Source organism: Mauremys mutica, chromosome 3 (assembly GCF_020497125.1).
Source record: "Mauremys mutica isolate MM-2020 ecotype Southern chromosome 3, ASM2049712v1, whole genome shotgun sequence".
Taxonomy (NCBI): Eukaryota; Metazoa; Chordata; order Testudines; family Geoemydidae; genus Mauremys; species Mauremys mutica.
The window spans coordinates 184900597-184915660 of NC_059074.1; the positions used below are offsets into that span (position 1 = coordinate 184900597).

At 45.3% G+C, this 15064-nt stretch overlaps 1 protein-coding gene across 5 annotated transcripts in view; it reads right to left on the reverse strand.

Moving 5' to 3' along the window:
- RTN4 (reticulon 4) overlaps window positions 1–15064 on the reverse strand; it is a 74185-nt gene that overhangs the window by 7666 nt on the left and 51455 nt on the right. For all 5 annotated transcript variants that reach the window (XM_045011336.1, XM_045011337.1, XM_045011338.1 and 2 more), the window contains 2 exons: window positions 14388–14595; window positions 10537–10675 (listed from right to left, as the gene is read on the reverse strand). In XM_045011336.1, coding sequence (XP_044867271.1) covers window positions 10537–10675; window positions 14388–14595 — 347 coding nt within the window. The remainder of the gene's footprint in view (window positions 1–10536; window positions 10676–14387; window positions 14596–15064) is intronic.

Here is a 15064-nt window from a genome sequence, read left to right on the forward strand (position 1 = left end):
TAAAGTTTTCCTACAACAGAAACTAATTCAGAGCCATGAAATTTTGTAAGCTGACTTTCCTGTTTATTGATTTCATACAAAGCCTGCATCCAACTACCATACAATAAAAAAATGCATTAGGTTTAAGTAGATTAAAGCTTTCCTCCAAGACAAATAAGCCTCTTTCAATATTATTTAGATGTCAAAAGAAATTGAAGAAAAATAAATAATAGTTTAGGAGGATAAACAGCAGCTTTCCTGAAGCTCACAAACCAAGCTATTTAAAGAGCAACTGGAATATTTATTTGGAAGGAACTTTCTCTTTTCTTGCATTCAATAATAATGACTGAATGAAAGGCAGATCTTCAAGAACAGTTTGGCTGTCCATTCTTTTCCCTTAACCGATGGCCTAATTCTTTCTTTGTGACATCACAAGCAGTTGGTGTGTAAATTCTCATATCACAAATGAGGGCTTGCACCTTAAGGAGCACCTTAATTATTAAAACCTTTTTGCCAGACAAAAGCCCTTTGTGATTAAGTTTTTTGATGATGTATTTAATTCCTTAGGCAAATCCACAAGATTTTAGTCCTGGCCAAAAGAGGCTTTAAATCTACCTCGTAAATCTAAGGCTAAAACATGCCTCACAAATAGCTAACTATAAGAGCATACAATATGTGGAGAGAATTTGCTTTTTTTAAAAGGGAAATTTAAAAAGGTAATTGATTATATATCAAAATGTAACTTTGGTCATTTCACACATGTTCAATTGGCTAGAACAGTGGTTTTCAACCTGTAGTCCGCAGACCCCTTGGTCTGCAGACTATGTGTAAGGGGTGGCTTTCAACCTGTGGTCTATAGTTCAGTTCCCTCTTATTGATTGTGGAAGTGGTGTACTCTTCCCCCAGAGGATCACTAAGTGTGAGGATTGAGATGGAGGGGCAGCAGTCAGAATATAGTTACTGCAGAAACTCACGCAGAAGTAGAAACAGATCTGTTTAGACCACCTCACCAGAGGACTACTGTAACAACAGAAACCAGGTAAATAGAAATGGGAAGTGCAAGAAATGAGAACGAGAAAGTTACTCACCTTGCAGTAACTGAGGTTCTTCGAGATGTGTCCCCCTGTGGGTGCTCCACTCTAGGTGACAGTGCATCCCAGCGCCATTGATTGGTGATCTTCGGTAGCAGTGCCTGGTCAGGACGCACGCCTTAAGCTGCTATTTCATGGCATCGTTAGGGTCTGCCTGAGCGTGCGTGTCCCACACCCCCCTCTGTTCCTTCTCTACCATAGAGTTGTCTTATTAGTACTCCAAAGTAGAGGGGAGGAGAGTGGGTAGTGGAGCACCCACAGGGGGACACATCTCAAAGAACCTCAGTTACTGCAAAGTGAATAACTTTCTCTTCTTCTTTGAGTGCTGTCCCTGTGGGTGCTCCACTCTAGGTGAATGTGAAGCAGTACCCACTATGCTTGGTGAGATTTTGGAGTTGTGTGAGGGACAACGGTAGACAGTACCGTAAAGCCGACTATGGTGTCTGCCGTGGTATCCCGTGTGATAGCATAATGTTTGGCAAATGCGTGGTCAGATGTCCATGTGGCCGCCTTGCATATATCTGTAACAGGTACGTTGTGGAGGAAGGCAATGGATGTTGACATTGCTCTGGTAAAAGGAGTCCTAATACCCTCTCGTGGTTGAACATTCTGGTCTGATAGCACGATCTGATGCAGGCTGAGATCCACTTGGGGAGTCTTTGCTTAGAGAAAGCATCACCCTTTGATCTCTCGGTAGTAGAAACAAATAGCCTAGGGGATTCATGAAATGGTTTAGTTCTGTCAAGATAGAATGTAAGAGCCCGTCGGACGTCAAGGGTATGTAACGCAGCAGTCGTGTGAGGCTTGGATGGAATACAGGTAAGTGTATTGACTAGTTAAGGTGGAAGGTAGACACCACCTTGGGGAAGAATTTGGGGTGGGTATAGTAACCTTGTCTTTAGAGAAAATGGTGTAGGGAGGGTAGACCATCAGGGCACTTATTTCACCAACTCTTCTTGTTGACGTTATGGTAACCAAGAAAGCCACTTTCATGGACATATGGAGCAGGGATGAGGTGGCCAGGGGCTCAAAGGGGGGTTTCATAAGAGCGCGGAGAACTAGGTTGAGACTCCAGGAGGCTACTGGTGAATGAATCTCAAGGTAGAGATTTTGCAAGCCCGTGAGAAAGCGTTTCATGGTGGGGTGGGCGAAAAGTGAATAGCCATCCAGAGTGTCATGGAAGGTGGTAAGGGCCGCGAGGTGTACTCTGACAGAACTGAGCGAAAGCCCATCCTGTTTTAGTTAAAAAAGATAGCATAAGATGTCAGGGACGGTTGCAGTCTGGGGTATTAGGCATCTGTGGAAGCAGCAGATGGAGAAGTGTTTCCACTTTTGCAGGTAAGTCTTAGGAGTGGAGTCCCTTCTACTGTGCAGGACGTGTTGGACCTGTTCCGAGCAGGATAATTCGTGGGATTGAAACCATGAAGGAACCATGCCGTCAGATGGATTTTCCGGAGGTGTGGATGAAGAAGCAGACCGCAGTTCTGGGAGAGGAGATCTGGTCTGTTGGGAAGAGTCCGGGGAGGATGGATGGACATGCGTAGCAGGTAAGGATACCATGTCTGCTTGGGCCAAGCTGGGGCAATAAGTATGACCCGGGCCTTGTCCTCTGTGATGTTGCGTAGAACCCTGTGTATCAGTGGAATCGGTGGAAAAGCGTACATGACGGAGTTGTTCCAAGGAATGAGGAATGCATCCCCTAGAGATGCATTTCTGAGTCCTGCTCTGGAGCAAAATAGATGGCATTTGCGGTTTTGAGGAATGGCAAACAGGTCTATTGAGAGTGCCCCAGTGGGAGGAGAGCTGTCAGAATATCGTGGGATGTAATTCCCATTCGTGTTCCTCAGAGAAGTGTCTGCTGAGTGTGTAAACGGTAGTGTTGTGACATGCAGGCAGGTAGGAAGTGGTGACTTTTATGTGATGTTGTACACACCAATTCCATAGTTTAATGGCTTCTGTGCATAGAGAGTGAGATCGTGCTCCTCCCTGCCTGATGTCTCTGAGTTCTAGGAGATTGATGTGCAGACGCATCTTTGATAGGGACCAGCGGCCCTGTACCTTGTGTTCGCTTAAGTGCGCTCCGTAATCTATCTGGGAAGTATCCGTGGTCAGCATGAGTACTGGGGAATGTGGATGGAAGGGAACACCCCTGCATAGGTTCTCTGGTTTTGCCAAGGTAAGGAGGCCAATACGTTTGGTGGCGGAGTCAGTGTTATGCAGAAACTGTGTCTGCTGGGTTTGTAGTTGGCATTGAGTCAACCCTGAAGGCATCTTGTGACAGATTTTCGTTAACAAACTGCTTAGGGCCACAGTTGATCAGGCTGGGGCCACAGGATCTTTTTGGGGAGGAGATGACGAGGCACACCAAGTATCTAAATTTTAAGGCTTTACTGATAAAATAATGAAATAACAGCAGAGAGTGCTGGGAATGCTCCCACGTCACTCAGGGGGAGAAAGAAAGCGTTAATACTCCAAGCCCTAACCCACTTTCATACTCACACACGCATAACCCAGACTGGCCAAGTCTGGGTGTAATGTCAGAAGAAGGGGGAAGGAGGGGAGAAGGTGGATGGAAGTGCTGTCCTGGGCCCAGGCCGTCCAGGGATCTGCTGTGCTCTCTGAGTTGCTTCAACTCTCAGGAGGGTTTTTAAATCCTGGGCTCCTTGGGGAAGGTGGGGGGGGGGGGTGTTTCGTTCAGGGCCCTCTGTTCCTGGTGCTCTTTGTACCAGTCCAAACAGGCTTGCTGTGGCCTCCCTGGTTTCCCAAAACATCCCGGCTCCAGAGACTGTTTTCCCTTCTGTTGGCCTTTGCTGTTGCTGTTTCATTCGCTCTCACTGTTCTCGCTGTTATCTCTGCTCAACTTAGTTCTTCTCTTCTCACGGCTGGGCAGCTGCTGATTTCTCGAGCCCATGACCTTGGGCTGGGGCCAGCCTCTTATTCTCACACAGAGCTAGCTGAGGTGCCGAGTTAACCTGTTCTCTGCTCTCTTCCTCTTTCCCCCTCTTGGCCTCTCACAACCTGCAAAAGAATCTTCCACTCCCCACTCACACACCTTTGACCCGCCCCAAAATTATTTGTAATGCTAGCAACAGCATTAGCAATATACAGTGCTGATCTGCCTTCCCAGGGGACTCCCTGAGGGAGGGAGGCTTGGGGTGTGACAATCCCCCCCTTGACCCTGAATCAACATTTTGTTGAGAGGGGTCACCACTTAGGTTTCCACCTTCCTCCGGATACGGTGACAAGGGTTACTCTTGGTCTTCTACCTAAACAACAATACAGCATACACAAGATTGTTAAAATAGCAACTATTGCATACACTAGCCAATACACTTCTGGCTTCATTAATAACACAGCATAACACATTCCCCTGTTGACACAGATGCCCCATCCAGATGGCTGTGGCAAAGGCAGCTTTCTCCAAGTTAAAGGTGTGTTTTAACACCGTGAAGGAGGAGGTATCCGTCTGGAATATAGAAAGTTGCTATCGGGTGTGCGCCAACGGGAGAAACACATTGGGTGTTATCCATGAAAAATTAAACACAACATAGTTAGAAACTTTAACAGTCTGTTGCAGAATGCACTGCACAGTGCCAATGAACTGAAAAAATTTGTGTTTGTGATCTTAACAGCAAATTGAAAGGCATTCTGGGGTTGGTGGTTCTCCAAACACAAGCAGAGGTATTGGTAAACACATGTGCTGCATTGAGGGCATATTCCAATGCCTCCCCAACCAACAGATGTGTTGACTCACCTCATAAAAGCGGCCTGGCACTGCCTTCTCTTTACACACCATTTGAGGGGGCTCCATAGGTCACAGCTGCCAAATGTTTCCCTCTGCAATCCATATGTGCTGATAGAAGATGTAGTCAGCACATACCGCTTAGCCATGTCATTGAAGGGAGCCACCTCCCACACGTCGCGATGGACCACCCAATCCCAGATAATATGTGATGCCACTCTCCTAGGATGCTAAGCCACAAATGCCCCCCTCCCCAATGGATAACTGACCTTTTCTTTTACCAGGGCAATTTTGGACACTGGTAAAATTAACAAAGGAGGCCAAAAAAAGTGGAGACTCAAGGATTCCCATAGAGATGTGTCATCATACATACATTGTTTTGCCTTGACAAATTTTGCAGGCCTGAAGCAGCAAGAGTGGTCCCACCATTCCTGTTTGGGGTGTTCCTGGGCTCTCGTTATTACTGTTTTGTCCTCTTAACAAAGCAAGAGGGAAAAAAAAAGAACACCACACATGCGTCTATTGGGGAAACTGAGGCACAGATGAACACTCCCTAAATTATTAGTTGTCCCATTACAGCCCTCCCTGGCTTTCATCATGGATGTTGTTTGCCTGGTTACAACAACATTATGCCGCAAGATTAGTAATTGCTACTGCTTGCCAAAGGACTTCCCATTCCACTTCCACTCCAGGCCCCCACAGGAGGACCGGCATTTGTCCCAATGGAATCCATGAGAGGCTCGGGGCCATCCACCAAGTATTTTGCTGTGGCCCTGCTGTGTCTATCCGGACTATGCATTGTCTCCAAGGCACCTCCCCTCCAGCCTTCTGCCACACTATGGCTCGGGCCCCATCAGCAGCTGGATCCAGGGAGAGCCTTTGACGGTATCTCTCTTCCTCATAATTATGATTATTCAGATAATCCCATGGCCAGCTGGAAACCCGGATGGTCCAGGCAGGTGGCTGGTCCACAACCAAGGCCCATGACGCCATGACCAGAAACATAGGGAGAAACATGTTTTGAGCTGATTGGCATGCACTCATTTCAATTTGCCAGGTTGCTGAAGCTGGTCCACTACCAAGGAGAGGCAATTTACTCGATGTCCTGAGTAAATCCTTTCCAAATATTACCCTACATCATTGGACGACCAAAAAGGTGGAGAATGTGCAGTGTGGAATATTTGGCCATGAAAGTGGTGGCTGCCCTGTGACCAAGAAGCTGAAGGCAGGTCCATGCCTGTATTCTGGGGTGAACAGAGATCGTGCTTATGAGATGCGTAATAGTGAGGAATCGCAGGAAGCATCTGTGTGCTGGATGAATGGATATATGGAAATAGGTATCTTGTAGGGCATGGCTGTGAACCAGTCCCCTTGTTCTTGCGTGGGTATTACTGTGCCCAATGTGACCATCTTGAATTTTTGTACACGTACAAACTTGTTCAGTCAGTGCAGGTCCAATATAGGTCTCTACCCCACCTCCCCCTTTCTTTTGGGTTAGAAAGTAGTGGGAGTAGAATCCTTTTCCCCAATGTTGCGTCGGTACATGTTCAACTGCACCTAGGTGGAGAAGATGAGTGACCTCCATGCAGAGAAGGTGCTTGTGAGAGGGGTCCCTGAAGAGGGATGGGGAAGGGAAAAGGGTGGGCGGAGAAGATAGGAAAAGGATGGAGTAACCTGACTGAGCTATTTCCAGGACCCAAATGTCCTGTGTGATCTGTTGCCACATATGGTGAAAGCCTGGAGGCAGTAGCCAAATGGGCAAATAGGTGGTGGAGTCAAGGGGTGGTTGCACAGACCCCCAACCAGCACTTCAAAATTATTGTTTGTTACCCGATGGCAGGAAGTAGTTGGTTGTGCCTGGTTTTGCTTGCGCCTAGGAGGTATGTTGCGGTTTCTCCCAGTGTCATACAGTCTGGACTGGGGTCGATGATATTGTTGTGCGCTGGGCCTCTGATAAGGTTGATACTGTGGTCTCCTGGGGATGAATGGGTATATCCACAATGTGCGCACAGTGGCTCTAGAGTCTTTCATAGTGTGAAGGACTTCATCGTTTTTTCTGGAAAAGAGTTTATCTTTGTCAAAGGGGAGATCCTCCACTTTGGACTGCCGCCAATGTGATATGGCCGTGAAAAAAGCTAATGCGGTCTTGGGATGCATTAGGCGAGGTATTTCCAGTAGAGATAAGGCGGTGTTAGTACCATTATACAAGGCACTGGTGAGACCTCATCTGGAATACTGTGTGCAGTTCTGGTCTCCCATGTTTAAGAAGGATGAATTCAAACTGGAGCAGGTTCAGAGAAGGGCTACTAGGATGATCCGAGGAATGGAAAACCTGTCTTATGAAAGGAGACTCAAAGAGCTTGGCTTGTTTAGCCTAACCAAAAGAAGGCTGAGGGGAGATATGATTGCTCTCTATAAATATATCAGAGGAATAAACACCAGGGAGGGAGAGGAATTATTTCAGCTCAGTACCAGTGTGGACACAAGAACAAATGGATATAAACTGGCTATCAGAAAGTTTAGACTTGAAATTAGATGAAGGTTTCTAACCATTGGAGGAGAGAAGTTCTGGAACAGCCTTCCAAGGGGACTAGTGGGGGCAAAAGACATATCTGGCTTCAAGACTAAGCATGATAAGTTTATGGAGGGGATCGTATAATGGGATAACCTAATTTTGGCAATTAATTCATCTTTGACTACTAGCGGTAAATATGCCCAATGGCTTGTGATGGGATGTTAGATGGGGTGGGATCTGAGTTACTACAGAGAATTCTTTCCTGGGTGTCTGTTTGGTGAGTCTTGCCCACATGTTCAGGGTTTAGCTGATCACCATATTTGGGGTCGGGAAGGAATTTTTCTCCAGGGCAGATTGGCAGAAGCCCTGGGGGGGTTTCGCCTTCCCCTGCAGCATGGGGCACGGGTCACTTGCTGGAAGATTCTCTGCCCCTTGAAGTCTTTAAACCATGATTTGAGGACTTCAATGGCTCAGACACAGGTTTGATACAGGAGTGGGTAGGTGAGATTCTGTGGCCTGCATTGTGCAGGAGGTGAGACTAGATGATCATAATGGTCCCTTCTGACCTTAAAGTCTATGATTCTATGACTGCAAATCTTTGAGGATACCCGATGCCGAGAGCCAGGAAGACTGGTGCATCACCACTGCACTGGCAGTGGTGCGGGCTGCTGGATTAGCCATGTTCATGGACGCTTGTAGTGCCATCCTAGACAACAATTGACCTTTGACGAGGACTAACTTGAAGTCCACTTTCCTGTCCTCTGGTATATGGGAGGCAAATCAAAGAGCTTGTTGTAGTTGTCATGGTCATAGCTTGCAAGGAGGGTGGAATAATTTGCAATTCTAAATTGTAAAGTAGAAGAGATATAAACCTTGCGGTCCAGGAGATCAAGGCGTTTGAGGTCCGTGTCCTGCAGAGTGGGCCGGTAGCGTGGCTGCTTTGTTCTGTGTCGCTGCATCCATCACAATAGAATTAGGTTGTGGGTGGGAAAATAAGAAATTGACGTCTCTCGAGGGCATGTAGTATTTATGTTCAGCTTTCTTGCATGTTGGTGGAATGGAGGCAGGGGTCTACCAGAGAGTATCAGCTGGTTCTAGGAGAGCTTTGTTTATGGGTAGTGCTATCTTTGAGGGTGCAGAGGGTTGGAGGATTTTGAGAAGTCTATGTTGTGTCTCCTGGACTTCCTCCAAAGGGATGTCCTGGATGAGTGCCATTCTCTTGAAAAATTCCTGGGATTGCTTAAAGTCGTTCACATTTTGTGGAGGTGGAGGCATGAGGACATCGTCTGTGGCTGTTGGCGAGACAGGAGCTGGTAAAGCCCCCTCTTCAGTAGGGGGTTCAGGAGCTCTAGATGTTGATGGAGCTGGGGATATAGGCATAGGTCCGGAAGAAGGGGCACAAGGGGGAGCGGTGGCAGGAGCCGAACATGGGTACCACTGAGGCCAGGGCACCAGGTAGGAAAAGTTGGGTCCCAGCCACTGGGGGACAAAGTAGGGAAACTGAGGCTCATTCTTATGCTGCCCCATGTCTTGGGGTATGTATGGCTCTGGTGGAGGGGAAGACTCAGGCAAGGAGAACTCTGCCTGCTGCTGTGTGGGGTTCTCACTATCAGTGAAAGTATACAGGTCAGGTGATGAGAGCTGCTGTTCAAACAGTGAGTGCTCCATGTCTAGGAGCGGAGAGTCAGGCTCAGGGGCCACAGAGATATCCTGCTGATGCAGGAATTGTTGCTTCTCCCTAGGCCGCTGTGCTGCAGAGCGTGAAGTGTGATTTTAGTTTCACTTTTGCAGGAGCCGAGAGCGGTTTGTGAGAGCCTTGCAGGGGGTCTGAATCTGCTCCGGGGTGGAACGCATTGCCGGCACCAGGTCCATTGCTGATGCCGGAGGGACTGGTGCCAAGGAGAGCTTCCCGCTGCAGGAAGTCGGGTCCCTGCTTTTGAGCCCCATGTGAGTTGCTTGTGAAGTGCAGGGGCGGTCAGAGTTGCCTGCTCTCGGCACTGACAGCACCAAGGGTAAAGACCCTGCAGGAGATCCTTTATCCTTTTGAGCGTCTCTGAGAGGAGACATTAGGGCTTCCTGTCTCTTTGTGTGAGAGGGTGAAGCCTGGCTCCCGGTTGGTTCTGCCTTGGCAGGGGAGCCTGAGGGAGAGGGTTTACTGCCCTGCTCCATAGGCAGCTGCAGAGCTTCTTGCCTCTTCGCCTGAGAGGGTGCACATTTATTGAATTCTGAAGCCCCTGGCATTATTGTGCTAGGAATGCCAGGGGAGAGTGTCTCAGTGGGAGACAAACTTGAAGAGAAAAGTTTTTGTTTTTTTTTAAACTAAGTAACTATTGTAAAGGAAGGGAAACAACTGGGATGTTACTAACTAACTATTTCTATGTTCTTTGTAACTGTTTCCTTCAGAAGCCAGGGAAGAGGATCAGCACCGCCCCGAGTCCCATCTTCAGCAGAGGATGGCTGAGAAGGAACGGAGGGAGGTGCAGGACGTATGCGCTCCGGCAGACCCTAACGACACCATGAGACAGCAGCTGAGCACGTGCGTCCCGACCAGGCACTGCTACCAAAGATCATTAATCAACGGCGCCAGGATGCACCTCCACCTAGAGTGGAGCACCCCCAGGGACAGCACTCGAAGAACTACCACAGGATCTTTATAAAAATACTGGCATGAGTCAAACCTACCTGCTGCTAAGGATTTAAATTATATGACAGTGTTATTATGTAGCCTCTCCCTGGGACTGCAGGAGTCTGCACTGCAACAGGTAGACCCAGACACAGAGGGAAAGGATATAACAGTTAGTTGAGGGAACTATTTACAAGTCTATTATTGTTGGAGCCTTGTACAACATTAGAAAATTCATGTCAAATGCCATTTGAAATGTAATGTTCATCGATGCTTTCGGTAATCTCAAGCTGAACAGCTATAAATGTTCTTTTGGGTATTTAAAGATTAGCAGAATGAGAAACTGTACGAAGAAATTCAATTGGCCAGATGCTGGCCACTTACTGGTGCTGACATGTGAGCCAAAAACAAAAATAGAAAGGAGTTAAGACTCTGCCCAGCTACCCCCAAATTGAGATTTTTAAAGAAATAGACACATTCCAAATACCTTTAACATCTGACCACTGGTTCAATTTAAACCTCTCTTTTTAAGCCCTGTTGAGGAAAGTCAAATCTACAGCTGTATGTTGAATGGTTTATCATTTACCTTCAGAGAATCAACTAAGTCATCGACTAGGAAAAGACGTCTGAGCTCCTTTACTGTACCATTAATGTGGCCAAGTGCAGCATTGCTGTACTTCTGGACAAGCTCCTCAGACACAGCAACATCAGTCTCCAAGTAAGCCCTGAAAAATGAAAGAATAATTCATGAGACACAAGCTTTACCTGCTTGTTTTTACGTTACTAAATCAGGTCTTCTCTGCTCTGGAAGACTCTATAGCAGCGGTTCTCAAACTGTGGGTCAGGACCTGTTTTAATACAGCAAAAATGTGAAAAGGCAGTATTAAAAAAATTCTTTGCAGCTCACCTTTAAGCAATAATCAACACGAAGACATGGATAAAGTTACTCTTCATTTTACTAAGTCTTCTAAATGGAATTTCTTTAAGCAAATGATTGTTAATGTTCTAGACAAGGAGTTTGGTCCAAAAGGATTTAGTACCCCACTTTTTGGAAGTGAAAGGTTAAGGTCTGCAATTTGAGACAGGTCAGACTTCCTCCACTCTGCCTGCAATCTCCCTCTTTTTGCTTAATGTCCAGCTGAAAGTTCTAGGAATTTTCCAATCAGAAAGATTAAAATTCTGTAATCCTGTTAAGGTGTTCTCACACACATCCATCCCCCACTCCATATCCCACCTTTTCCATCTACTAATAAGCAGAGTCGCTAGGTCAGTATTAGATTCTTTAAATAGAAAATTATCATTTTAAAAATTTAGTTTCATGTCCAGTAAGGGCTCAGAAGGGAGATGTTGCTTATCTGGAATATGGCACCAAATTCTACACTGCCCCATGACTGGCAAATTAGCTCTGTTCTACACATTAGGACACCTATTTTATTTAACAGGTAATTAGAATTATGAGAGACATTTTATAGTATTTATACAGTTGTGTTAAGTATTATTTACCTGTAAAAAGTATTTATTGTTTTACAATTCTCAAAAAACGTGCTAGGTGTCCCACAAAACTACAAACAAAAGAGGACAGATTCCCTGCCCTGAGGAGTTTGAAATCTAAGTTCAGGCAAACTGCAATATAGTGGGTCAATCAGTCTGAAAGGATTGAGGGTGGGAAAAGGGGATGTCATAAATGAAGCTAGCACACAGCATGTTAGAACAACAAAGACGTTTATGTTATTCATTGCTGGTAGGCATTCTAGAAGAAGTAGATCTTAAAAGAGGAGATGGTAAGGGCCATAAGGACCAACTCAAAAAGGGTATTCCAAGGTAAGTGAGCAGTGCTGGGAGATGGGGGAAACAGAGGAGAAGTGGACAAATGGGGCTTCACGGCTGCTAATATTGGCAGAGCTGAGCCTAGCAAGAGACAACCTTGGATAAGGAAGGAGGGGCAGAGTCATGCAGAGCCTTGATGGTGAGGTGTGTGACATGACTTGATCAATAAGTCAGAAACATGGTCCCAGCAGCTGCATTTTGTATGGACTGTCAGGGAGAGGAGAGGCCAGGGAGGAACAGTTTGTAGTGAATAAGAATGGGCCTGAATGAGAATATCCACTGTATGGCAGAAAGAAAAGGTCAGATCTTAGAATGTTGTGGATTTTACTATGTACTTATTGTAAACCAGTTTGTACTTATTGAAAACCAGTAACAGAGAAACTACATTCAGAGTACTCCAACTGCCAGCAGACTGTTCCTTTAATTTAAAGGCTTTCCCTTTTAAACCAGCTTCTTTAAGGCTGGCCAGCATCCTATTTTGCATTGCTCTGCTGAAGGCTATCACAGCTCTGGGTCTATGGTTTTAATGTCTATAGCAACAGATGCATTTTTCTTGATCTGTCTGCACTGTAACATTACCCCTTCTTAGAGTTTTCACCCATGTTAATTTAAAGGACAAGCCTATTGCAGGCAGCTGTTGGCTTTTAGGGGGTGGTGTGGACTGGCCACCTCTGTAAGCATTTACAGAGTGCAGATGAGGAGATTCCAAAGGGGAGGACAGACCAGCTGCCTCAGCAAACCTCTCTTGCTTTGGTTTTGAAGGAATGGAAAGGAGGGAGGGAAGGGAGAACTGACCCTGAGAGTCTCTTCCACTGGAAGGCTACATCTGTCCTCATGGAGGAGAGATTTTTAAAACTACCACATATCAATGTTATCTGGAAAAGAGAATTGGCAATAGTACAAAAAAAGCAGCTGAAGAAAAGTAAACTGGGAAAATGAAGGAGGAGAAAAGGAGACTGAACCATATTTTGGAATAGAGAGGAGGAAAGCAGTTGCTGGATGGTGTGGCTGGTTGTGAGATTAAGAAACATGCACTCTTAATAATTATTTTAATGCATTAATGTGAAATTTACATCTCTAAAGACATAATTCTACAGTAGGTGCACTAATATGGCCTATATGAACCCAACAGTAATAGTGAAGCTCCCTGACTTTCTACACCACACGAACTATGCCCATGCCACATTCTTGGGAGTGGGTACAGTTATTATTTAACAAGCTAATCACTGATTCTCTTGGGGATTTCTATGAACTCAGTCATCCATGTTTTCAAAATTGACCCTAATTGTTTACAGTTTTCCTCATTAGAGTCCAAGTTTTCAGATTTATCCACTGATCAGGTCACAATGAACCCGGATATTGCATCTAACCAATTGCTTATAATCCAACCAAATGGACTCATTAAGGCCTGGTCTACACTAGCAGGGGGTTGATGTAAGATATGCAACTTCAGCTACGGGAAGAGCATAGCTGAAGTCGACGTATCTTGTTTCGACTTACCTCCCATCCTCATGGTGAGGGATCGACGGCCGCGGCTCCCCCGTCGACTCCGCTTCTGCCTCTCGCCCTGGTGGAGTTCCGGAGTCGATGGGAGCGTGTTCAGGGATTGACATATCGCGTCTAGATGAGACGTGATATATCGATCCCCGATAGATCGATCGCTACCCTCCGATATGGCGGGTAGTCTGGACGTACCCTTAGAATGTTGCTGCATTATTGCACATTCATGCTAGCATAATAAGAGTTAAGCAAGCTATTAAGAAATGATTTTAGAAAGAGGTATATAACAAAATGTGAATAATTAGCAACAGAACATACCTTCTGCTGTATTTACTAATCTTTACCAAACCACAAATTGCTTTACAGGTATCCAAGTATGACATTTTCAGTGGTTTAGTACCTGGTGTCAGGGCATACTTGAAGTGCTGAATCAAGTATTAATGTGTAAGTAAGTTCAATGAACCAAACTGAAATAAATACCACATATACTCGTTCATAAGCCGAATATTTTTGGTAAAAAAGTGACACATCAAAGAGTGGGGGGTCGGCTTATAAACAGGTCTACACCAAAATTTGATGATTTTAAACTCTATGGAATCATTGAATTGAATATCTAATACACTGTCATTTTGTTTACCTGGAGTGTCTGCAGACATGGAGCCCCTCAGCTCCCTGTTCCCAGCCAATGAGGCTTACCCTAACGGACCGGGAGCCAAAGTTTGCCAACCCCTGAAATATATGGTCGGCGTATGAAAGAGTCATACAGTTTTTGCTATTTTTACGTAAAATAGCTTGTAAACGAACGGGCTAATGAACGAGTATATACGATATATAACATTTTACAGTGCTACTGGAGTCTGTCTTGCCTTTTTGAAGAAATACACTATGCCGGACAGTCTTAATTCATTTTCCTTACCATTTATTGTGTCCATTCTATGAAATTATTTTGTGAAAATCCCAATCATGTTTGAGAGTAGCTACAGTTGAGAGGGAGAGATTGTACAGCACTGAGGCTGTTTTACATTGCCATGCACTGGTACCGTATATATATTCAAATGCAGTTAGCTGAATCTGTACAAACATGTACTTGATATTAAAGAAAAACCTCACCTAAATGGGTGGCCTTCATCGGACTTTTGGATTGCCTGGATAACTCCCTTGTATATCCTGAAGCTGATCGTCACAGAAAGAAGGGCCAAGGCAATGTAAGCTGTCACACTCACAATGCTGAATACTGTTAACGAAAGCAGCAGGAACAAGCTGGCACCAAACACCACTCCTGTCTTCTTAATGTCTTGCCAGTAAAGGAGGTCAACAACTAAAAGTTAAAAGGACTGAAATTAGAATACAAGACCTCTTACATCCACACGACAAGTGTGTATTTGTTTTATCTGAATATGACATCTTAAAAAATTGAACCCAGTACCTCAAATTTCTACATTATTAGAAGTTTCTAATTATAAACAATAAACATTCTGGGAAGAGTTAGAACTGGTTTTACACTAAACTCTGGATTGTTGGAATTACCCAAAATGCATTTGCTAAAATTCAAGTGCAGTTCTGCCCTGAAAAGAGACTACATCAAAATGAAATCTTAATTACCGTATTTTTCCGTGTATAAGACGCCCCCATGTATAAGACACCCCCACTTTTCTAACCCCAAATTCAGGTTTTTTGTTTTGTTTTGTTTTTTTTCCCTGCTTAGCCCCTCCGGCCACGCTGCAGGTCCCTCCCCACCCCGCTGCTCCGGCTGCGCCGCAGGTTTTTTTGTTTGATTGTTTTTTTTC